At 40.2% G+C, this 26,161-nt stretch overlaps 1 protein-coding gene and 1 long non-coding RNA gene across 5 annotated transcripts in view; both read left to right on the top strand.

The window, feature by feature from the left end:
- Nucleotides 1–14,034: 14,034 nt before the first annotated feature.
- The window catches only part of Rbm39 (RNA binding motif protein 39), a 35,987-nt gene continuing 23,860 nt past the window's right edge, over nt 14,035–26,161 (top strand). For 2 of the 4 annotated variants that reach the window (XM_005384769.2, XM_005384770.2), the window contains exons 1-6: nt 14,035–14,324; nt 15,084–15,147; nt 16,889–16,938; nt 22,352–22,546; nt 25,427–25,492; nt 25,590–25,643. In XM_005384769.2, the coding sequence (XP_005384826.1) occupies nt 15,097–15,147; nt 16,889–16,938; nt 22,352–22,546; nt 25,427–25,492; nt 25,590–25,643 (416 nt within the window). In that variant the 5' untranslated portion in view covers nt 14,035–14,324; nt 15,084–15,096. The remainder of the gene's footprint in view (nt 14,325–15,083; nt 15,148–16,888; nt 16,939–22,351; nt 22,547–25,426; nt 25,493–25,589; nt 25,644–26,161) is intronic. The other 2 variants (XM_005384771.2, XM_005384772.2) reach the window with 1 other exon arrangement.
- LOC106148467 lies at nt 17,920–20,578 on the top strand. The gene is made up of 2 exons (XR_001233937.1): nt 17,920–18,024; nt 19,884–20,578. It is a non-coding gene; the product is annotated as an uncharacterized LOC106148467 (long non-coding RNA).

Below are 26,161 nucleotides of genomic sequence, written 5' to 3' on the forward strand. Positions count from 1 at the left end.
AAATAAAATGTTTTTATATTTAGGAAAAGCATGCTTATGGACAGATGGACTGCTCACCAGTGAGTTTTCTGAGGAGTGGTTGGCATTTGAAGAATTAGTAATTTGAAGACAACAATACATGCTATAAGAACCACTGTTAAATTCCTACCATCTTCTTTAGTGAAGTTCTGTATCATTTCTAATTTTTTATTACTTTTTATTCTTTTTTATTGTTTGATCAATCTTGCATTTATATATCTGGTAATCTGAACAACTTCACTGAAGATAACAATATGCAATGTAAAAACCATTTTTAATTCCTATTATCTTGTTTTGAAATCATGTATAGCTCTTATTATTTTTGTGTTATTTTGCTTTTGTCTTTGTTGTTGTTATTTTGTTATTTTTTTCTGTTTAAAATTTCAAAACAAGAAGAACTCATTATTGAGCATCTTTGGACATTTGGTTATAATTCCTGTGAAATGGATCTTTAAATACCTTATCTACTTTGCTTTTATTGATTTCTTCTTATTAATACAAGAATGTTTAATCAGGTAGGAGTCCTTTGTGGTTAGTGCAAAGAGTAGTACATAGCATTTACCATTTTGTAATTTTTGCTTTTTCCACTTACGTATTTTGAACAAGGTATGTACATATGTAACTTTCTGTTTAAAAAGCCTTCTCCTGCAACAAAGTCTTGCACATTTTTTCTAACACTATCTTCTAATATGTTTTCTTTTTTTCTCAGTAATTTCTAAAATCAATTAAACAGATACCTGGATATGTTGAAAAGTAAAACCGTGACAGTTTTTCTATGCTACCTAGTTATTCCCATTAAATGAAATTTTTGTAGTTTTCTACTGTTATAAAATATGTCATTTTCCTAAATTATGTGATAGATATCTTTAGTATGTTTGTGAGCTCTCCATTCTGTTTATCTCCTATTGAACAGTACTATATTTAATTGATTCAATAATTCTTTTTTTTTTTTTTTTTTGTGTCAGTCAGTCTAAGTGCTTTTTTATATTTTCTTTTTATTTATTAATGGTGTGGTTTAGAGATTGGGCCCAAGTCCTTTGCACTGAAGTATCTCCCCAGTCCTTTCTTTCTTTCTTTCTTTCTTTCTTTCTTTCTTTCTTTCTTTTTTTTCTTTTTGAGACAGGATCTCGCTATGCATTTCAGACTAGCCTTGAGCTCACTTTGTAGCCCAGGCTGGTCTCAAACTCGCAAGAGTACAGAGTGATCAAAATGTATGGTGAGCCAGGTATGGTGGTGCACGCCTGTAATCCCAGCACTTGGGAGGCTGAGGCAGGAAGATTGTTGCGAGTTTGAGGCCAGCCTGGGCTACAAAGTGAGCTCAAGGCCAGCCTGAACTGCATAGTGAGACCCTGTCTCAAAAAGACTGCATAGCAAGACTCTGTCTCAAAGACAAAAAAAAAAAAAAAGTATGGTGAATGTTAAATTAAAAAATTTGGGGGCTGGGCATTTAGCTCAGTGGCATATCGCCTGCCTGGCAAGCAGAAGGTCATGAGTTCGATTTCCAGTACTGAGGAAAAAAAAACAAAAAAAATTTTACCACAGTAAAACACATACTATCATTCTGTCCCCTCAAATGATACCCCCTTGCTTTGAATACACTTGTCCTATCATTCTGGTCACTTTCTTTTTGTTTGCTTTCTTTTTTGTCTTTGAGACAAGGTCTCACTACACAGTTCAAATTGATCTTGAACTTACTTTGTAGCCCAGGCTGGCCTCGAACTTGCAAGGAGCCTCCTGCCTCAGCCTCCCAAGTGCTGGGATTACAGGCATGCACCACCACACCTGGCTTCTTTCTTCTTTCTTTCTTTCTCTTTTTCTTTATTTCCTTTATTTGTTTTTTCTCTTGAGCTAGTGTCTCCTTAGCTAGTAAATCATCCAGGCTGGGCTCAAATTTGCAATCCTCCTGCCTCAGCCCATTAGAGTGTTGGGATTATAGATATGTGCCCATGCCTGGCATGTTTATTTTTACATATGTAATCAGGGACTCTGCAGTGGGCTCCAAACTCCTGCCAGGTGTTAGGGCGCATGGTGAGAAGAGCAAGAGACAAAATGGTGATGAAATGGGGATCCGAGATGACCAGTTGTTCACGGGGAACAAGAGACCATGAGCAGCCAGAACCCTAGTATTTACTGATCACATTTACATTGAGGAGAAGGGGGAGGACTCAGAGGGCAGTGTGGTCTTACGCTGAGAAGGATCTTACATTGATAAGGATCACTTCAATAACTCAGAGGGCATTGGTGATTTTAAACTAATGAGGATTTTGCCCTTGAGTGTCACAGCAACTCAGGACTATTAAGGCCTTCAGACTCTAGCCTCAATTTATGATTTGTGGTCTCTAACAATATGTATTTCCTTTTTTTCCCCCTGAATTAGTGTCTAAGTAACCCAGACTGGCCTTGAACTTGAAGCGATCCTCCAGCCTTGGCCTCCTGAATACTGAGATTACCACTGTGTGTCACCATGCCCGGACTATTTTTACGTATGTGTTGAGTCTTATTGTGTGTTTGTTTTTTTGAGAGAGGGTCTCACTATATAGTTCAAGCTAGTCTTGAAGTCATGGTGATCCTCCTGCCTCAACCTTACGTATGTATTTTCTCATTTAATATTTATAACAATAAGGTTAAAAACTCAGCGTCAGCTACCCATATGACACTGGCTCACAAAATTCCTGGATGTGTAGTCATCAGCTCGTGAGCTGGTGAGAGCTGGCACAGTCCCACCACTGCTGTATCAGAAGACCTTTCAGAGAGTAAGCCTATGTCTCTACCTTCTAATCTATCCTTTTTAATTTTTTTTTTTTCAGTTGAAGTCTTCCTACATTACACAAGCTGGTCTCGTATTTCTGGCTCTTGCCTCAGCCGCTGGAGTAGCTGGGTTTGCAGGCCTGTATCACCACATCCAGTCCCTCCTGTGCTTCTCCAATAAAACTTTTTCCTCCCCAGCCCACTCATATCGTCCCTTTTGTACACCAGTCCCACATGTCTGAAAGCTGGCCCTCATTGCTTATATCTCTCCATCACATAGCAATGTGCTCTATTTCTGGGAAATTCATATTTCCTCTGCCTTATTGTTTTGTTTTGTTTTGTTTTGTTTTGTTTTGTTTTTGTCTTTTTGAGACAGGGTCTCACTATGCAGTTCAGGCTGGTCTTGAGCTCACTTTGTAGTCCAGGCTGGTCTGGAACTCACAATGATCCTCCTGCCTCAGCCTCCCAAGTGCTGGGATTACAGGTGTGTGCCATCAAGCCCGGTTCCTCTGCCTTATCCTGAAGTGTCTCCAAGGCAACTCAAAGAAATTCAACAACAGTCCTGGGGCTAGGGATGTAGTTGGTGATAGAGGACAATCACTTCCATCCTCAAGGCAAAAGAAAGGAAGGAACTGCAGGGAAGAAAAAACAAGAAAAAAGTTGAAAACTCATATTATTGAATGCTTGCAGCATGTCAGGCAATGAGCCAAGTGCTTTGCACGCATTTTTTTTGCACACAACTTAATCCTCATTATTTTACTTCATCTTCAGAGCAGAGTTTGAGGCTGTGGAAACTGAAACTCAATCAAAAGTTTAATTGCACAGAATTACAATTTGGTGATTTTGTTTTTCTTTTTTTTTTTTGTCTTTTTGAGACTGGATCTCCCTATGCAGTTCAGGCTGGCCTTGACCTCACTTTGTAGCCCAGGCTGGTCTTGAACTCACATCGATCCTCCTGCCTCAGCCTCCCAAGTGCTGGGATTACAGGCATGTGCCACCACGCCTGGCACAATTTGGTGATTTTGTTTGTTTGTTTTTTTCTCAGAATTACAATTTGTAAAAGAATGGATAACGATGAGAACCTGTGTTAATTCCTGTTGGCTCCAGGTTTAGCCTTCTCAAGTAGAGGTAGTAAGAGAATTTTCTGGGTTAGTGTTAATGTGAGTGAAGGAGTTTCAGTATACAATAATTGTAGAACATACAGTTGTGAAAGCAAAAATACACAGACCTGTTTTTGAATACTGTTACCAAGCTACAACCTTGGCACTAAGAATTTTTTTTTGGTTAGCTTTTTTCCAGTACCGGGAATCGAACTCACGACCTTGCGCTTGCCAGGCAGGCACTGTGCCACTGAGCTAAATATCCAGCCCAACCCCAGTATTCTAGTAACATATTTATAATCACAAGTTGGTAGATAATAACCAGGCATGGTGGCATACACCTGTAATCCCAGGATCATTGTGAGTTCATTACGAGCTACATAGTGATTTCAAAGCCAGCCTGAAGTACATAGTGGGATCCTGTCTCAAAACAAACAAACAGGGGCAAGGATATAGCTCAGCAGGATAAGCGCCTGCCTGGCAAGCGCAAGGTCCTGAGTTCGGTTCCTAGTAAAAAAAAAAAAAAAAAAAAAAATGCAAACAAACAAAAATTAAAAAAGAGTATCAAAAGAAATCCAAGAGAGTCCTGGAGGTAGTGACTATAGGAATAGCTTCTCTAGGGCTAAGAAACAGAGAGAAGAGACTGGGATTCTTCACACTCAAAAAGTTGGGGGAGAAGGAAAACAGAGCTAAAATTTAGACCTTCGAAGAGGAGGGGCTACTTGGCAGGAACTTGGATTTCTGAACTCAGAGGAAGGGGCCTCTGGGGATGGGACCCAGACCGTAAGGTGGGGGGCTGGGGCGGTGCTGCTGGTGTCTCTGCAGGAATGGGAGGAGTTATCAGTGAGACCAAAAGCACTGTAAACTGGGTTCAGCTGCTAAGCATAAAGGCACAGCCACAACTGGAACAAAGCAGCTTTCCTGGGGTACTAAGAGAACAGGAAGCAAAAAAGCAGGTGTCCGATGTACTTCCCCAGCCTTGCAGGGTCCATCGGGTGCACTCCGTGGGAGTCATCTAACAGAACCAACAGGCAAAGGAGAAACACTGCACACAGAGTCTCACCCGCGCATCATAAAGCAAAAAGGGAATTTGGAGCTGAGACAAAACTTAATAACTGACTTACCTTGCCTGGTTCAAAAGGCCTTGCATGGCAGGGCTCTTTGTGGCATCTTCCTGCAGCCACGTGGCTTCTTGCAGTCTTTAAGGAGACCATGTCTCTGTCTGCTTCAAGGCTGTTGCATATTTGACTCCCTGCCTGGAATGTTTTTCACCTGTTATGCGTTCTTTCTCAAATCTTCTCCTTATATACTCCCATAACCAGAAACCTCTTTTGTAGCACTTGTCACCTACATTTATTTATGTTCTTTTTTTTTTTGTCTTTTTGAGATGGTCTCACTATGCAGTTCAGGCTGGCCTTGACCTCACTTTGTAGCCCAGGCTGGTCTCAAACTTGCAACAATCCTCCTGTCTCAGCCTCCCAAGTGCTGGGATTACAGGCGTGCACTACCATGCCCGGATCTGACCTATTATTATTGTTTTTTTTTTTTTTTTGCGGTACCGAGGATCGAACTCATGACCTTGCGCTTGCCATGCAGGCACTTGTGCTGCTGAGCTATATCCCCAGCTCCTTCTTGTCTTTTTGAGGTAGAGTTTCCCTATGCAGTTCAGGCTGGTTTTGAGCCCACTTTGTAACCCAGGCTGGTCTCGAACTGGCAAAGATCCTCCTGCTTCAAACTCCCGAGTGCTGGGATTACAGGCGTGCGCCACCTCACCCCACTATGTTGTCTTTTGTTTGTTTGTTTGTTTCTTCTTTTTTTTTTTTTGAGACCTCAAACTCATAATGATCCTCCTGCCTCAGCCCCCTACCCACTCAAGTGCTGGGAATATAGGCAGGGCCACCATGCCCTAATATTTATGTTGTCTTTTGATCAATGCTTTTTTTTTTTTTTTGCCTTTTGGAAACAGGGTCTCGCTATGCAGTTCAGGGTGGACTTGAGCGCACTCTGTAGCTCACGCTGGTCTTGAACTCCCAAGGATCCTTCTGCCTCAGTTTCCTGAGTGCTGGGATTACAAGCGTGTGCCACCACGCCTGGTAATGTTGACTCTTTCAACTAGATTGCAAACGCAGGAAAAGCAGGAACCTTAGCTGTTTTCACACTCCATTGTTTGTTTTCCTAGGGCCTAGTTTAGTGATTGCTACAGGGTAAGTAGTCAATAAATACAATAAATATTTAATTATGGAATTCTCTGTCTCTCCATTGCTGGGGATTGAGTTTAGGGCCTTATACAGCTTCGAAAGTGTACCTCTGAACCACATCCCTGGCTGGAATTCTTTCAAAACAGGGAGTGTACTTACAACGTGAGAGGAGGTACTCAAGGGCAGGAATGCTTGGGAGACTGAGGCCAGAGCGTTGCTATGAGTTCAAAGCCAGCCAGGGCTACAAACAGCAAAACGTGGTGGCAAACGCCTGTAATCCAAGCACACATGAGGCTAAGGCAAGAGGATTACTGAGAGTTCGAGGCCAGCCTGGGTTACAAAGTGAGTTCAAGGACAGCTTGAACTGTACAGTGAGACCCCATCTCAAAAAGACCAAAAAAAAAAAAAAAAAAGAAAAGATTATGTTCAGGTCCAAATCCCCCATGATGAAGGTGATCATTATGTATATCAAAAGTGTATCAAGCCAGGCATGGTGGCGCAGGCCTGTAATCCCAGCACCAGCATGCCCGGCCTCTGTGTATAATTTATAGTGTAACTCTGTGTGTGTGTGTGTGTGTGTGTGTGTGTGTGTGTGTGTGATATTGGGGACTGAAGTTAGGGCCTCATACATACTAGGCAAACGCCCCAGCTCTGAGCTACCTCCCTAGCTCTTCCTTTTAAAATTATATTTTGGGCTGGGGATTTAGCTCAGCGGCAAAAGCGCCTGCTCTGGCAAGCGCAAGGTCGTGAGTTCGGTTCCTGGTACCGGAGAAAAACCAAAAAACCAAAAAAAAAAAAAAAAAAAAAAAAAAAAAAAAAAAAATTATATTTTGAGGGGCTAGGGAGGTAGCTCAACAGCACAAGCACCTGCTTGGCAAGTGCAAGGTCCTGAGTTTGATTCCTGGTACCAAAAAATTTTTTAAAATTTCAAAAATAAAATTGTAAGCCAGGCATGATGACACACACCTATAATCCCAGCACTTGGGAGGCTGAGGCAGGAGGATCCTTGTGAGGTCCAGGCCAGCCTGGGCTACAAAGTAAGCTCAAGGTCAGCCTGAACTGCACAGCAAGATCCTGTCTCAAAAAGACAAAATTAAAAAAAAAAAAAGACAAAATAAAATTGTATTTTGAGATGCTGTCTCACAAAGTTGCCCAGACTGGCCCGAAACTTACCATATTCCTGCTTCAGCCTCTGGAATAGCTAGAATTATAGGCATGGATCATCATACCCTGCTTCTATTTAAATTTTATGGTTTGTTTTTTTTTTTTTGGTCTTTTTGAAACAGGTTCTCGCTGTGCAGTTCAGGCTGGCCTTGAGCTCACTTTGTAGCCCAGCCTGGGCTAGAACTCACAATGATCCTCCTGCCTCAGCCTCCCCAGTGCTAGGATTACAGGCCTGCGCCACCACGCCTGGCTTATTTAAATTTTAGAGTAACTACCCATTTGTTTTCCACAGCAGCTATCTTATTAAAAAAGACATATTCACACCATTAAAGTATAAGGGTTCCAATTTTTCCACAGAACAATACTCCTTGGTATTTAAGTCATGATCATTATTTGTATGTTTTCACACAGATGCTTCATGTACGGATCTTTTTTTTTCGATCTATAGCTATACCCAGATCTATGTCTATATCTGGTGCAACCTGGCTTTTGACAAGTTTTATCTCCTGGATCTTATACAGAAAATGACTGTTAAGAACCTTTTCCCCAGCTCCCAAACAAAATAAAGAATCTATTAATTACCTCTTTTTTTGTTTGTTTGTTTTATTTTGTCTTTTTGAGACAGGTTCTCGTTATGCAGTTCAAGCTGGCCTTGAGCTCACTTTGTAGCCCAGGCTGGCCTTGAACTCATAATGATCCTCCTGCCTCAGCCTCCGGAGTGCTGGGATTACAGGCCTGGGCCACCACACCTGGCAATTAATTACCTCTTATCAGAGATGCTGGGTCTTTCTGAGCCACTTGTCATACAGGCTCATTCACTTACATCATGGAATCACAGGCCTTTCATTCAAAATTACTGTCAGTTCATGCTTCTTTTGCTACTCATCATTCTCCAGGTGTGTGTGCATCTTGTGATGCCTGGTCAGAGAATATTTCTCTGTATTGCTAGATTTCCTTAATTCCTAAATATTTTCAGTGCTGTTTGATTGCATTCTTTTTTGCTTCTGCTAGATTTTTGTTGTGTGCTGGGAATTGAACTCAGGACCTTGCCCTTGCCAGGCAGGGGCTTGTGCCACTGAGCTATATCCCCAGCCCTCTTCTGTTAGATTTTGTTTCGCTTTTTTTTTTTTTTTTTTTTGAGACATGGTCTTGCTATGTAGTTCAGGCTGGACTTGAACTCACTATGTAGCCCAGGCTGGCCTTGAACTCATAATGATTCTCGTGTCGCAGTCTCCCTAATGCTGGAATTACAGATGTACACCACCACACCTGGCTTAGTAGATGCTTTCAACACTACTTTGCCTCTTAATTTGCAATGTTTATCCATATTGACAGCTGTCGAGATCAACATAGATATATAAGTGGGGTTTTTTTTGTTTGTTTTTTGTCTTTTTGAGACAGGGTTTCGCTATGTAGTTCAGGCTGGCCTTGAGCTCACTTATGTAGCCTAGGCTGGTCTGGAACTCTCAACAATCCTCCTGCCTCAGCCTCCGGAGTGCTGGGATTACAGGCGTGTGCCACCACGCCCAGCCTAACATAGATATATATGTATGAGCAGGTAGAAAGACTAAGGCCTAACTGGTCTCTTGTGAGCACTAGGGAGAAAGCTGGGGTGAGTGCTGACATACTGAGCGCAAATTAATAGTAATTTTTTGTTTTGTTTTGGTTTATGTTTTTTTTTTTGAGACAAGGTCTCACTGTATAGTTCAGGCTGCCCCTAAACTAACTATATAGCCCATGCTGGCCTCTAACTTACAGTGATCCTCCTGCCTCAGCCTCCTGAGTGCTATGATTACAGGCATGAGCTACCATGCCCGACTCTACAGTTGAGATCCTGTTGTTTACTCAGATATATACCATGGATAATGGGAGACAGATGAATCCTGTTTTACTCTGACTGCCTGTGCCTGTGTCTGAGTGAATAAAGCCAAGGTGTGCCAGTCACTCCGAGGTCTTTGTTGAAAGGAGACAAAAGCCCATGGGCTCCCCCCATTTTAACCTAATTCTGTTCTCTTTGTGTTTCATCTTTGTCACCCCTTGGTCAGATACAAGCTCATAGGTTGCTCTCTCAAAAAGACAAAAAAAAAAAAAAAGTAAAAAACTGGGCATGGTGGTCCACGCCTGTAATCCCAGCACTTGGGAGGCTGAGGCAGGAGGAACATCAAGAGTTTGAGGGCAGCCTGAACTACACAGTAAGACCCTCTCCAAATGATCAAAAAGTGAACAATAATAAACTCGAGTTACAATTATGAAATGTTTAAGTGTTCAGGGATAAAGTATATATGTCTGTAATCTACTTTGAAAAGCACACAAAGCCAGGTGTGGTCTGCTGAGGCAGAAACCAGAAAAGTAAAAACAAAAAAAGAAAAGAAAGAAAAGAAAGGAGAAAAGTTCAAGCCCAGTCTGGGTAAGTTAGGGAGACCCTGTTTTCCTCCATAAAAAAATGGCCTTGTGATACACCTCTATCCAAAGGTTCTAGGTTCAGCTGGGCACAGTGCCACATGACTGTAATTCTAGGAGGCTGAGGCAGGAAGATTGTCTAGTCTCTAATTCAAGGCTAGACTGCCCTATAATAGTGAGTTTGCCTGAACTATATAGTAAGATATAGCCTTAACTATAAGGTAAGATGTTCTCTAAAAAAAAAAAAAAGAGCCAAGTGTGGTGGCACATGCCTGTAATCCCAGCACTTGGGAGGCTGAGGCAGGAGGATCATTGTGAGTTTGAGACCAGCCTGGGCTACAAAGTAAGCTCAAGACCAGCCTGAAGTGCATACAGAGACCCTGTCTCAAAAGACAACAACAAAAAAAGGCAGCAGGGTGTGGTGGCACCTACCTGTACTAGTAACCACTCAGGAGACTGAGGCAGGAGGATTGCCCTGAGCTTGAGGCCAGCCTGGGATACATAGTGAGTTTTTGGGGTTTTTTTTTTGTTTTTTGTTTTTTTGGATACATAGTGAGTTTAAACCCAGCCTGAACTGCATAGCGAGACCTTGTCCCCCTCCCAAAATAAACTATGCGATGTGCTCAGCATATGCTTTGAGTTTTAATTAAGGGTGTAGCTTAGTACTAGAACACTTGCCAGCATGCTTGAGGATTTAGGTTCTATCCCCCTCACCAGGAAAGAAAAACAAACAACAAAACCAAAGAAACTTTCACAAACAAGGCTGGGTGTGGTGGTGCATGCAGTAATCCCAGCTGTCTGGGAGGCTGAGGCAGTAGGATCACTACAATTCTGAGGCCAGCCTAGCTAGGATACATAGGGAGTTCAAAGACAGCCTGAAACTGCTTAGTGAGAGGACTTGTCTCAAAAAAGCAAAAAATAAAAACCAAAAAGTTTCATAAACAATGTTGAAAAACCATTCTCAGAACTGTGGGTGTAGTTTAGCAGTTCAGCATCTATCTATCATGTTCAAATTCCTGGGTGAAATCCCTAACATCATACACACAAATCTCCTTAACTGCTTTGAAAACCTATATGAATCAGTGTCATCTAGAAGAGGATTTTGTAATCAATTCAAGGCATTGAGCTGGGTGTGGTGCTGCACAACTGTAACCCCAGCACTTGGGAGGCTGAGGCAGGAGGATCCTTGTGAGTTCGAGATCAGTCTGGGCTACATAGTGAACTTAAGGCCAGCCTGGGGCTGGGGATATAGTTCAGTGGCATAAGCACCTGTCTGGCAAGCGCAAGGTCCTGAGTTCGATTCCTGGTACCAAAAAATCCCCCAAACAACAAAAAGGCCAGCCTGAACTACATAGGGAGACCCTGTCTCAAAAAAGGGGGGAAAAAAAAAGGAATAAAACTGTAACAATTCATGTCCCTTCTATCTCAGCCTCCTAAGTACTGAGATTACATGTGTACATTGCTGTGCCTGGCTTTTTTTTCTTTTTGTGGTAAGACTGAATACAGGTCATGCATAGGCTAGGCAAGCATTTTATCACTGAGATGCATTCCCAGACCTTTTTGATTTAATTTTATTTTGAGAAAGGGAGATAGCGTCTTGCTAAATTGCCCAGGCTGGCCTAAAACTTACATCAGCCTCCCAGAGCTTGAATTACAGGGTTGCACCAGTGTGCTGGGCTAGGATAATTTATCTTGAGTTTGGTGAACAGGATTCATAGTGATCACAACAAAGTTATTCTGAGTATTGTAGACAATGGTACCAACCTTAAGTAAGTAGATACAGATATACTTGTTTTTTTGGCACTGGGAATTGAACTCAGGACCTTACACTTTGTTAGGCAGGCACTGTGCCGCTGAGCTATATCCTCAGACCCAGATATACTTTTTTTTTTTTAATCTGTCTTTTTGAGACAGGGTCTTGCTATGCAGTTCAGGCTGCCCTTGAGCTCACTTTGTAGCCCAGGCTGGTCTCGAACTCACAAAGATCCTCCTGCCTCAGCCTCCTGAGTGCTGGGATTACAGGCATGCGCCACCACGCCCAGCCAGATGTACTTCTGAAACACCTCTTCCTAAAGACTAATAATTAACTGTTTAGTGTTGTTTTTTTTTTTTAGACAGGGTCTTGCTATGTAGTCTGCTGGCCTCAAGTTCATGGCACTCCACCTGCCTTAACCTCCAGAGTACTGGGATTACAGGCATGTGCCACCCCACCCCACTTGACCTATTTTTTTTTTTTTTGTCTTTTTGAGACAGGGTCTCGCTATGCTGTTCAGGCTGGCTTTGAGCACTTTGTAGCCCAGGCTGGTCTCAAACTCTCAAGGATCCTCCTGCCTCAGCCTCCAGAGTGCTGGGATTATAGGCATGCGCTACCATGCCCAGATCTGACCTATTATTATTATTATTATTATTATTATTATTATTATGGGTTTTTTTTGCGGTACCGGGGATCGAACTCATGACCTTTCACCTGCCAGGCAGGCTCTTATGCCACTGTGCTATATCCCCAGCCCCTGACCTATTATTTTTGACAAGGATTACATGGCCTCTACCACTTTCCTGTACCCCAGTCTGGCTTCACAAATTCATGTAAATTCCTTTGAGATATGTTGCTAGAATGCCCTCAACATCCTGGGGAACACACGCGTAAGTATTTATTTATTTATTTATTTTGTTTTTTCTCCAGTACCAGGAACCGAACTCACGACCTTGCGCTTGCCAGGCAGGCGCTTTTGCCGCTGAGCTAAATCCCCAGCCCCACGCGTAAGTATTTGAAACAAGTGCCAAATTCAATCTGTAAGTACACTGATTAGGTAACCACGTACAGATGGAATGTAAGTCAGAAGGGTACAATTTCTTTCTTTTCTTTTTCAGTTTTTATTTTTGTTACAATATTATAAATTTAAATTAGGCAAAGATCACTGTAAAATTAATTCCATCTATATAAAATGGGTATGAAGCCTGGCATGGTGGTACATATCTGTAATCCCAGTATTCTGGGAGGCTGAGGCAGAAGGATTACAAATTCAGGCCCAGTCCGGGCAATTTAGCAACTTAAGGAGACCATGTCTCCAAAAACCTCTCCTTTTCTCTCTCTGCCTCTCTCTCTGAACTCACTCTGTAGGTAGTCCAGGCTGGCGTCAAACTTGCAGTGATCCTCCTGCCTCAGCCTCCTAAGTGCTGGGATTACAGGTATGTGCCACCATGCCCGGCTGGACAGTTTCTTAACATCTATATTTCTTTGAAGTAATTGTTTAATAATACTATAATTTTTTTCTTTTTTTCTTTTGCAGTGCCTAGAATTGACCCCAGGGCCTCCTGCAGGCAGTGGAAAAGGAAATGGAAGGAAAGGAAGACTAGCTGAAAGATTAATTTACTTGTCCAAAGTGACAGTGTTGGAGCAGCTCCACCAAGGTCTCATTTCTAACCCTTTTTATGCTCCATCTTTAAACTGCTGACAGATTTCCTAACACTTTTGCTTGAAGACATTAACATTTTTCCAAACATATTATCTGGGAGGAAAACACCCCTAGTCAATGACTTCTGCTCTGCGTCACAGTATTAACCAAAAAACAAGTGACAAACTAATGTTTGGATTGTCAGGGTTTCTGTCTTCAGGGGTAAGGAGACAAATTTAGAGCAAAGGTGGACTTTTTGAGGAGACAATACCAAAGTGGACACGAGGCCAGACTAAAGTCAGGGGATACAGAGCTAACTTACTGCTGATGGAGGCACAGTTTTATTTTTTCTCCCCCTCTATGCTTGTCTCCAGGGTTTCCAATGATTTTTCGAAGCTCGACAGTGCTGCCTCACCTAGCCCACTGACACTAAACGGCAGAGTAACTTTTTATTCTGTCCTCCAACCCCTGATTCTCTTCTCGCTTTGTCTCTTACATGTTTTTCCTTTTGTCTTCTTTTGTTTTTCCTTTTGTCTTCCTCGACGGACAAGCGCCGTAAGTGAATGACCATTTTATCCCACCGCCATATGGACTAGATCGCCTCATGGCGACCTTGACAACCACCTGGGTGGGAGGCCGGAAAGGGAGGGACGGTCGGCTATGAGAGGAAAACCTTCAGATGGCTGCGAGGAGGCGCCACGAACGTAGGAAGAACGCGGAGCGCCGCTCAGCTGAGAGTTAGAAGATTGACAGATAGGGCACCAACTGTCTTTGCTCTGGAAAGCTGTGGGTTCTCGCGAGATTTAGATTCTTAGGTGGAAGGAGAGTGCAAGGCGCCTCTCTGAAAGGGGGATGGGAACGTCTGTGGCGCAATCATTGCGCGAGATTGGGCCACTGTCGCTGGGGCAATAGCTAGATCTCGCGATATTTGGTGTTCTTCGGGCTGGAACTCAGGGTAATTTCTCGCGAGAGTCCGTGCTGCGGGCTCTAGGAGACCCCGTGTGTTTGTGTGTATGTGTGTTGGTGAATGTGAGTACGAGGAAGCAGCCGCCGCCATTTCAGGGAGCTTGCTGACGCTGTCGCAGGGGTGGATCCTCAGCTGCCGAAGCCTCCATCCTGGTCTTCCGCGCGGGCTCCTCTAATTCCATTGTTTCTTTTAGATTTGCTTAGGCGTATCCGCCCTCTCAGCCCTATTAATAGGGCTGGGCGGTACCGCGGCCTGGGCCTAGGGGTTAAAAGTAGCAACAGCGGCAGCCGACTTGGCGAATACGAGCGGTACAGGCGTCCGAAAGCCCGCACAGGTAAGGCTCCGTCGCGGTCCCTCATACTGGGTTTTACGGGGGTTGGTTCCTTCCCGCGGGACGCTGCTGTCGTTTTTTTAGCGACGTGGGTGTGTGTGGTTCTTGAGGAGTCGGCCCCATTTTGGCGGCCGCGCCCTTGTCCGGGTGGTAAGAGTCGGGTTTCTTGGGGTGGCAAGGGCCCCCGGGAGGCCTCGGCCGATGGCGGCCTCCCCTTCCGAGGCCGGCGCCGGCCGCGGCTTCCCAACATGGCGCCCGCCGAGCGCTGCCTTGGCACACAACCCCTCCCTACGCGAGGGAGTTTCCCTTTGCCCCTAAAATGGCAGCACGGGTTTTGTGCGGAGAGAGGTGCTCTGGCCCGAGGCTCTGCGGTTCTGGTTTTGTGGTTCACTGTAGACTTAAAATTGGGACTTCCGTTTTTTCCTTGTGCTTGGGGCAAGAAACGTTTCAGATTTACTTAAACTAACGGTAGTAAAGTACCTTAGGACACTTGTGCCCTTTTGGGGCTTTTGAAAGATTTTGGAGTGCGTCGGTTAAGAAAAATTACCAAAGACAAAAATTGAAAACTGGAGTCGGGCGTGGTGACGCACGCCTGTAATCCCAGCACTCGGGAGGCTGAGGCAGAATAATGGCTGTGAGTTCGAGGCCAGCCTGGGCTACATAGTGAGTTCAAGGCCAGTCTGACCTATATAGCTGGACCTTGTCTCAAAAAAAAAAAAAAAAATTTAAAAATGTTTACTCATTAGATTGTCTTTTTCTTAGGTGTTTAGAGAAAATGGCAGACGATATTGATATTGAAGCAATGCTTGAGGCTCCTTACAAGAAGGTGAGAAAACATGTCGGTGAGGTTTATATATTTCTTAATTTAGCATTCACGAAACTACTGCTGAAATGTAAACTAACCTCCCTGGAGCCCTCTTGATTTATCTTATCAGAGATGCATTACGTGTAACTTACAAAAGTAAATATATGCTATTGATGTAATAATATTGTGCAGTAGTTTCACTTCAGCGTGATGAATAAATGCCCATCTATCTCTCTTTGTAGACTTGCCTAACGATATCTCACCTCTACTCCCATGAATTCACCTTTGATTCCAGTGTGAACTGTCAATCATAAGGTAGTAATTGAGTGACTTATCGCTGTACCGTGGTCCCCTAGGTAAAATGACTCAACTAAGAATTACCAGCTCCAGTTTGGTATAGCAAAAAGGTGAATGGTAGTGGTTTGGGAAAATAGCAGGGGTCCAAGAATAACAAAGTATAACCAGTCTATAGCAAGTAAATCTTTTTAAGAAGTCTTTTAAGAAGTGGGTGAGATTTAAAAATTTACACATAAATGAAAGACTGGTGATAGTAAATCTTAAAACAGGCAGGTGGCGATCTGCTTCTCAGTTAATAATTATTAAAATTCTTGGATCCCTGAATAGAAAAAAAAACCAAAAAACAAAAGAGGCAGTATCACAGCTTAGTCACTTGACTGTTTTACTGTTCTCCATATTGTTTTGTTTTTAATTAGGCCCTGCCATTGTATTTCACACTAAAAACTACAAAGGGATTATTTTGCCTAATACAATATGACCCATTTCAGTATCACAGTAAAAGTAAATTCACTTTTTATTCTTTTCACCAGTTGGTGGTGAAAATAGCAGAATGCATGCATTATCACTGGTGTCACAAACTATATAAACTTTGTAAGTTAGCACTTATGCTCCTATAGCTGATGTGATCAAACTTTAAACATTGCACTAAACCTTTTAAAAAATAATACGTTTGTTTTTGAGTATATAGCACGGCCATGTGGTACCTTTTGGATTCATTCTGATAGCTTTAATGTGTGTAGTTTTGTGATGCATAGATTCTTGAAGAACTACTTTCTGTTTAAATGTTAAAATTCTTGTGTCTTAGTTTAACATGGATGTAATTCCATGTGAACAGGTATGGAAGTAGGAAATGTATAGGTTGGACTGGTGGATTATTAATTGACTTTCTTGGGTTCTTGGGAGTCAACATTACTAAAGCAGTGTGAATCCCTGTTTGCTTCAGGGCGAGATGTGTGACAGAGGTGGCATCAAGCTCTTACAGTCCCAACCCTCCAACGGAAATGGGCGAAGATCTCAGGAATGGCATCGGTCACAGGAAATCGATAGTGGCTGGCTGCTAGCATGGCCACTTGGGGCTTAGGCAGAAATAGAGCCGTGGTACTGACAAAAGGGACCATAGCACATGGAATAAAAGTCAAAACAGGACTAAACGTTTTATGGAAATTATATTTAACCACTTCAGCATTGTAAATCTGGATAACTTAATATATAAGCTATGTAAGAAAGTAAAATTTAATGTATTAATGTGGAATTTTTATTTTTGTATCTGATGACATAATTGTAAACAAAGTGGTTAAACACATACCATCTAAATTTTTTTATAGCCTTCCATATTAAACTTTAAAAGTAATTAGTTTTTAAATTGTCTTGTATTTTCTTATTCCTATTCCCTTTACCCTTTGACAACTTGAAATGAAATGTTACCACTTCGTCCTCATGATGTTCTTCTATCAACCCTGCTTAGGATGAGAACAAGTTGAGCAGTGCTAACGGCCATGAAGAACGTAGCAAAAAGTAAGTTTTAGAAAGGAACCTGGGGGGTGGTTATGGTGAGCTTTGTGTTTGAAATCTTAAGTTGTGTTCCTGTGGCTAAACCATCATACTAAGGTTTCCATCTGAAGCTTTTCTTTGTTTCTAAGAAAATTGGTTCTTTACCTTTTGGGACAAAAAATTCCTTGAGTATGTGAAACTGTGGACTTTTCCCTCCTAGATTTTAGGTATTGGTTTCAGGGACCTTCTGGACACCTTCTCTTCCAAGTCCATCATGATAATCTGGTTCAGAGTTCTGTGTTAAATCAGATGCAGTGGCACACAATTTTAATCCCCCTACTTGGGAGGCTGAGACAGGAGGATTGTGAGTTGGTTGGAGGTCAGCCTGCGCAACATAGGTATACCCTGTGTCAAAACAAGAGAAAATGAGTTCTTACATTAGAATTTGTGTTTTGCTTTTAAATTTGTTAACTTTGCCTTAATATTTGGTGACACTGTCAATGAAATTATTTTATTCTATTGAATTTGAAAGGGTGAAGAGTTATATTAGAGAAGATAATAGCCATGGACAGTATTATTGACCCTAAATCACTAAAAGAATCCTTGCTCCTTAATCCTGAAAAGCTGTTTTGGTAGCAATGAGATAGTATAATTAAGTACTTAATGTCTCTTTTTTTTTTTTTTTTTGGTTTTTCTCCGGTACCAGGAACCGAACTCACGACCTTGCGCTTGCCAGGCAGGCGCTTTTGCTGCTGAGCTAAATCCCCAGCCCCTACTTAATGTCTCTTTAATTATAAATGTGGAATTTGAGGTAGATGAATGACTCATAAAAGGAACTTTGTGCTACAAACTGGTATAGAATACAGTGCAGAAAAAGTTTGGAACAGTTTAAACTGGATCTTCTTTATAAGACTAGAACCTGCCAGGCGAGGTGGCTCACACCTGTAATCCCAGCACTCAGGAGGCTGAGGCAGGAGGATCACAGTGAATTGGAGGCCAGCCTGGGCTGCATAAATGAGTTCAAGGCCAACCTATTCTATACAGTGAGACTGCCTTCAAAAAAAAAAAAAAAAGACTGGGATCTATTGAAGTTTCTTTTCAGCTCTTAAGGTTAGTGATTCTAGTGGTCATATTTACAACTATTGGGCTGTTTTACTAGCCTGTGTTGATGTCATTAAAATACTTTTATCATGGGCTGAGGATATAGCTCAATGGCAGAGTCTGTCTGTTGAGCACAAGGTCCTGAGTCTGATTCCTGGCATCAAAAAAAATACTGTACCACATTCATGAATCCATAACATATAATGAAAAGTGATAAAAATAGCCACTTTGTTGGCTCTGCGTAAGTGCTCATAGTGCTTCACAATAACTACCTCCATCCTCAACAAATTTGTTAGGTAGCTTGATAAAATTTCATGGATGAGAAAATGGTTGTATTTGAAGTATTCAGGTTTTGCTAAAGCTCATATTCTGTTTTTATAATACCCTTAAGATGTAGTAAAGGACCAAAAATGAGATAATTTGTGGAAAATACTATTTTTTCTGGTACAAGCTTAGATGGGAGTCATTCCTATTCACTATTGAAAAGTATATATGAGCATCATGTGTTTACTCTTGGTAGTTGTGGTCAGAGAAGTAATCATAAATTACTGCAGGCTTATGTTTGCTTTTAGTATTATTGAAGTAATGGTTTTCTAATTTTTTATTTTTTAGTCCTCTAATCAAATAACCTGCCAGGCGTTGTGGTGCACGCCTGTAATCCCAGCACTTGAGAGGCTGAGGCAGGAGGATCTTTGTAAGTTCGAGACCAGCCTGGGCTACAAAGTGAGCTTAAGGCCAGCCTGAACTGCATATCAAGACCCTGTCTCAAAAAAAAAAAAAAAAAAAAAAAAATTCAAATAACCCAGGAAGAGATATTTATATAAATTGTCATAAATTAGCCAGTGCATAGGTCTGGCCTATTGGCTAAGTAATATCACATTAAGTGCCAAAAGGGTGAGGACGTATGCTTTTAGGGGACAAATCTTTTATCATTCTCTACTCACCCCTTGATTCTCCTTTTTATGTTTGCTTTTATCTTGCATGTAAGCTCCTTAATGCCATCAAGCTTTTATAAGGTAATTGAGCTTGAAGCTCTCTATAAAAGATGTTTAGAGGCTTTTTTAATGTAAGGAAGGAGTCCCATGGGAGTAAATAAATGAATAGAAAATGTAATTGGCCATATAATTCTTTAAGGAGAGACTGTTTCTAAACTCTGATCTTAGTAATCTTTTAAAATGTACAAAATTTTTGTCAGAATTGTTCTACCTGATTAAATAAATGGTTCCCTTGTTTAGTCAGGAGTTTTTCTGAAGGAACTTAAATTAATTCAAACATTTTGTAGATGAAAATTTTGATGCTTAGAGATAGATGAAACAAGTAAAATGTTCTCCCTTTGCTTTGGTATTTAGGGAAAATTAAATGTCTTAACTAAAGGAAGCTGCCTTTTTGCATTTTTTATCCTAAAATTTCAATGGTTTTAAAAGCCATTACTTGTTGAGGTAATAGTTTATAAGGTACTAAGAAAAGTGTATATTCTGAAAAAGTATTGACTAAATGTTTTCTTCTAAAAATAGTAATTGTGATTATCAGCACATACACTTCATTATATCCCTGTAGTAAAAGGTACTAAGTTTAATATAACACGTGTAGGTTATCAATTAGCCTACTTTTTGAAGAGCTATAACCCTGAGGATGGAAAGACCTCAAAATATGCCTTAAGTACCTTAAGTACTTCAGGTTGCCCTCAAGGAAATGTTTGTCACTGTAACCTATTTTGCAAAGTCTAAACCACAATTTATTTGGTTAAGCTCTTTAAAAGAACTACAGGATAATGAAATGACACAGTTGAAATATATTGGCTACTGTGGTGTGGATTATCTATAGATTTTGGAATAAATGACTTTTCTATTTTTTTTCTTATTTTCCAGAACACTTTGCATTTAAAATTTAGATCTTCTTACATGGAAGAGGTCAAATCCAGTTATAGCAAAACACCTTTACAGCAGAGGCCATATAACCAAAAAGTCCAAAGGCCCAGCCCAGTGGACCATTTACTTCAATGATGTTCAGTACAAAATTCCACTGCCACTAAAGACTTGGGAAAGTCCCATTTAAGTTGTAACAGGATTTGACTATTAGTATGGATTTTGATACACTCTTTAATGTTTTTTGAAGTTGAGATTTATTATAGAATATGCTTGTTTCTAGTACCTTCAAATTTTTCTCTTGGCTGTATATGCAGAAGATTGTATTCTCTGAATGTCATCCTATGTTGTCTTTTTACCTGTCTGGGTTGCCTTCAGATGTGGGTGGAGACTGTTAACAAAAGTCCTAGGAATACTTAAAGTAAACTCTGTCTGGTCTTTGAAGTCTTTTCTTTTGGCAGAGTAAGTTGGGACCTGTGAGAGGTAAAAGTATGTTGGCTGCCTCTCTGATACAGGCCATCTTTAAATAGGGCAAAAACTTTTGTCCTTTTTTTGTGGTAGATGGGATACTTTTTACCTTATTCCCTAACTGAGTTGATCATGTTTAGGACTTTCGGTTTTAGCCATCTCATAAGAATTGTTTAGTCTAAGAGCTAGCGTCAGGTTTTTGAGACAATAAAGACAATGTTATCTGCTGCCTTTCTGGGCATTGGTTTGACTTCTATATAAATAATGAGTGTAGCCTAATTTTCTGTCACGTGCTACCTAGCATATACATTTCTGACAGTCAGGTGGATTATCTTGAAATTTTAGACAAAGTTTCTGCCTCCTTGGAAAGCTCTACATCTCCTTGTGATTGGAGTGTGGGTTTCAAGATTCCAGAAGGTGGGTGTCTTCATTTTTCTATTTTTAATGCACTCTAAGATAACCTGCTTACAGGTTCTTTGAGGCAAACCTCAATAGCTAACTTAGCTTTGATAAAGACTAAAACTGTTAATTTCCGGGTAATGATGTAGAATTGTCAAAATGTTCAGTCTTTAAACCCCACTACAAATTGACGTTTTAGTGGAATAAGTTTCTTTTGAAATGTATATTGCTTTTCATTGAAATATCTGAAGGCATCTCTATTTTGGGTGATGACACAGGTACAGATTTTAGATTTAATTATGAAAGGAGTGGGACAAATCATGTGAAAAATTTAGAAATGAATAGGAAGATATAACCGACTGGCTTTTTTACCTTTCAGAGTTTGAGATTTTGTAAAGATTTATGAAGGTCAAGTTGATCTTTTTTATTGCATCCTATAGGCTTGTATAAACTGGCTTAAAAATGATGTACTCCATTTTGTAGTGTGTTTAACTTTAAGTCAAAGGTGTTTCAGTGGCATGGACCTATATAATCGTCCTAGACACCTGGGAGGTTGAGGCAGGAAGATCACAAGTTGGGGGCCAGTTGGGGCACCTTAGGAAGACTTCTCAATAGGGGTTGGGAACATGTTGTTTCATGCCTATAGTGCTATCACCTGGAAGCTGAGCCTTGAACACAGGGAGTTCAAGGCTGACCTGAACTCTAAATAGTGAGAACCTGTCTCAAAAAAACAAAAAGCGGGTGGGGGACTTGGTGTTGTAGCACAGTGTTACTTTGCTCAGCGTGCCCAAATTTGTGGGTTCAATCTCCAGTACTGCTTTAAAAAAAAAAAAAAATTACATAAAAATCTTGTGTTGGAATGCATTAGTTCTCAGTGTTTTTTTGTAATTACTTGTAATTTTGCTGTTGGAAACCAAATGTTGATGTCTATATAATTCTTTGGAAGTATAAAATACTACTGTAAATTGGATCAAAATTGATTTATGATAAATTAGTATATTTAATTAAAATTTGGAAATGATCCATTGCTGGTACTTAAATGTAAGCATATACCATTGTAACTTTTATTTTATTAATATAACTTGTGAATTACAATAATACTTATTGGCCTGTTATTTTTGTTTTGTTTTGGTTTTTTTCTGGTACCGGGAATCGAACTCTTGACCTTGCGCTTGCCAGGCAGGCGCTGTGCCGCTGAGCTAAATCCCCACCCCTGGTCTGTTATGCTATAATTAAGCTATTTAAAAGTTCAGGTTTCAAATTATACTTGCCAGCAAGTCCTGGTTTTTGTGAAAGCTGTCGTTAACTCAAGAGATCCTTGCAGTTCCTACTGTTAAACCATGGTTTCTCTCTAATAATTACCTCTTGACTGATCTTTTTTCAGTTATGTAAGACAGTGGAGGGGTGTTCTTACTGTACCTAGGAATTGTTTTCCCTTAAGTGTGATTATGTGTCATTATATGATAGTAAAAATAGCAAAATAAAATTGCAAAAGGGCTAAAAGTTTTTTTGACGATAAAAGGAAATCTGTTTTAATGTTGGGCTTTTTTTTGGGGGGATAGGTTTTTTAATCAGCAAGATAATGGTTATTTTTCTTTTCTTAGGAGGAAAAAAAGCAAGAGCAGAAGTCGAAGTCATGAACGAAAGAGAAGCAAAAGTAAGGAAAGAAAGCGTAGTAGAGATAGAGAAAGGAAAAAGAGCAAAAGCCGTGAACGGAAGCGAAGTAGAAGCAAAGAAAGGAGACGGAGCCGCTCAAGAAGTCGAGATCGTAGATTCCGAGGCCGCTACAGAAGTCCTTAGTATGTAACTATAACTATGATTATGACTAGAGGAATATTTTCTGACGATTCAGATAGCAATTTAGTTTGAGGGATTTGAATTATGAAATATTTTAGGTGTTTGGTTAAAAGTGAGCCAAAACCACTTCTTTGAGGAATAGTAAACGTTAAATAAACATATTGCCGTTAAAGATTAGTGAAGTAAAAAAATTGGACAAATAAGACTTGTACTAAGTAAGGCATACCAACTTTCTGTTAATTCAGGTAAAATATTTTAATTGCATGTCAGTCCAAATTAGGCTAAAGCATTAGAATGCTTGAAAAAGCTTAAAGATGTGTGAAGTATTATATGTTTAAAAAGTTTTAAAGTTCATGTGCCTGGGAGAAGTTACAAATATGTAACAGTAAATAAAAAATCCTGGCTGTGTAGCTGTTTTCAGATGAAAAGACACACTGAATTTGTTGTGTATGCTTGATAAAGATCTTTTTTGGGCTCACCACCTGTTATTTGTATTTAACATTCTTTAAAACCGGGTGTGGTGGCTCATGTCTGTAATCCCAGCACTCCAGGAGGCTGAGGCAGGAGGATCACTGAGTTTGAGGCCAGCCTGCACTACACAGCGAGACCCTGTCACAACACACAAAAAACCCAAACCAAAAAGAATATTCTAAACTAAAAGTGCTTTGAAAGTGTAATCACTACAGAAATTTGGATGTGGTTAAACAAGTTTTATTATGGCTATGAATATTCAACTATAATAGCTTTGGAAAGGAAACGACTTACAGTTTTAAACAAAGATTAAAATGGAATGATTTGATGTTACTGCCTTTTAATAAGCACACTGTTAGCTGGACATGGTGGTGCATGCTTACAATCCCAGCATTCTGGAAAACTGAGGCAGGAGGATCTCAAGTTCTAGCCAAGCCTGGGGAATTTAGTGAGGCCTTGCTTTCAAAGATAGGCCTGAGTCAGAGCTTTGTAGTCTTTGCAAGTTACTTAGTCTCCAAGCTTTTGTTTTTTCTTAACAAGGTTGTAACTTGCACATAAGGTAAAAATGAGTAATGAATGAGAAGAAAGTGTAGATAAAGCACTCAGTACTTAACTGATTTTCATGAAATGTTTGGTATTAGTTAAAAGCATTTGTTGGTTAGTGATGTATTGAATCTGATTCTGACTTTTCTGTCTTTAAAATAAACTCTGCCTGGGAGTGGTAGCTCATGGCTATAATTCTAGCTGAGGCAGCTGGATTACTGTGACCTTGAGCCTGGGCTACATATAAGTTCAAGGCCAGCCTGGACTACATAGCAAGACTGTCTCAAAAAACTTTAAATAAAAAAGAAGCCAGGTGTGGTGGCGCACACCCTGTAATCCCAGCACTCAGGAGGCTGAGGCAGGAAGATCTTTGTGAGTTTGAGACCAGCCTGGGCTACAAAGTGAGCTCAAGGCTGCCTGAACTTGCATAGTGAGACCCTGTCTCAAAAAGACAAAAACAAAACAACAACAAAAAAAAACCACCATTATTTTCTAGGTTCCTCTTATTTGCTAATTTCATGTACTTTTTATATGAAAATTGGCCCATAGTTGTTTTGATTCTGAATGCTGTATTTAAAAACTTTTGTGCATTAAGATATACTACATGGTTAAAATGGGATTATATTATTTTACCAGAATAAACTAATGGGAGGGAGAAAGTAACTTCAAAAATTCATACTGTAATTTCTGTTAAGGATAGATATTTTGAATCGAGTCCTGATCTGATTTTATAGGAAGATGATTTTGTTCTTGTGTCAGTTTCAAGTGACTTTTAAGTATAGACCTTAGAACAGTTGCATAATTAAGGAAAAGAAAATAGCATTTTACTTGAACTGCACATTTATTTAGTAAATATGCATTTTTATTACTATTAGTCTGAGTTGGAAGGGGAACCCACTTAAGTATAAAATAATTTTATTTGAGACTGTCTGAATGTGGTAGATGAGGGCTAATTTTCATCAAAACTAATTTTGAATATAGGCTCGTTAAATTTTGCTACTCTTCTGGAATAGGAAAGGAGGAAAGCACTAAGGGACATGTGTCTGACTGGTCTATTTAAGCTTGGTCTTTAAAAAGGACAAAAACTACTGGTGTTAACCAAAGTTACCTTTATGCCGTTTGAAAAAAGTTGTGATCAAGAAGTTTTTATTCTGAATAGGTAGTGAATTAATTATAGAATATCTTACCACAAAAAACCTGATGTATGGTGCATTATATGTGCTGCCATGCTGTCAAAGAATTAGAGTGACCATGGCATGACTATGTAAAATCACTGTTTGTTGGTTGTTGTGGCATATGGCTGTAATCCCAATACTTGGAGGCTGAAGCAGGAGGATTGCTGTGAGTTCAAGGCCAGTCTGAACTACACAGTGAGACCCTGTCTCAAAAAAAATTTCTTTTTTAAAAGTACTTAAAACAGACTTATGTGTATTGTATGTGTACGTTTGATATACACATATACTGAAAAAAGACTGCAGAGATACACACCAGATTGCTTTAACAAGTTATGGTTGGTGTGAGGGAATTTGACTCAGTTTATTCTTACTTTTATGTGTATATATTTTTAAGTCTCTGGAATGTATGCATATGGAGTTTTGAAAATGGTTATTAGTATTTTCAGAAAATGTAAAAATTTTGAGGCTGTAACCTTTGGTCTTGGCACCTCTCAGTGGTCCAGTATGGATATATATAAGGAAAACATTCCTGGGATAGAGTTGAGATTTTTTTAAAGTCTTTTTGTTTCCTCTTCATAAATGAGGTGGAACACAAGCAGCCTAAACAATGTTAAACTTGCTGGAGAGCGCATGAACGCGATCTTAGCAAGACCCTAAACCTGTAACTAGTGTAATTTTGTGTTTCCTTTTTAGCTCCGGACCAAAATTTAACAGTGCCATCCGAGGAAAGATTGGGTTGCCTCATAGCATCAAATTAAGGTTTTTAAAACATACTTCTGAATTGTTTAAATTGTTTTTCAAGGAACTAATGTGATGTATTTGGTTGGATAACTTCTGAAATTTTTTAACATTGCAGCAGACGACGTTCTCGAAGCAAAAGTCCATTCAGAAAAGACAAGAGCCCTGTGAGGTAGCTGTTGGTCCTATTTTTTTTTCTTTTAAACTTGCAGTTGTTGTAGTTGTACAAAAAGGAAAAAGGCACCTTTGCAATTTATGTGAATGCTAATTTTAAGGAATGTGCTTGGGAGTTGGGCATGGTGGTGAATGCATATAACCTCAGCACTCAGAAGGCTGAGACAGGATGTTTGAGGCCAGGCTGGACTATATAGTGAATTCATGATCAGTCTGGACTACACAGCAAGACCCTCTCAGAAAACAAACAAAAAATTCCTGTCAATTTTTATGAGTTTTCAGTGGTTTTAATTTTATATAATTAAAACTGCAAAATAATGGTTTAATGTGTAGATGCTATATAAGATCCTAATTTTTTTGTACCGAGAATTGAACTCAGGACCTTAGTCTTGCCAGGCAGATGATGAGATCTTAATTCTGCTTTTTTTTTTTTTTTTTCCCCTCCGGTACCGGGAACCGAACTCACGACCTTGCGCTTGCCAGGCAGGCGCTTTTGCCGCTGAGCTAAATCCCCAG

The sequence above is a fragment of the Chinchilla lanigera genome, unplaced genomic scaffold (genome assembly GCF_000276665.1).
Source record: "Chinchilla lanigera isolate Chin_1 unplaced genomic scaffold, ChiLan1.0 scaffold00021, whole genome shotgun sequence".
NCBI classification, from domain to species: Eukaryota; Metazoa; Chordata; class Mammalia; order Rodentia; family Chinchillidae; genus Chinchilla; species Chinchilla lanigera.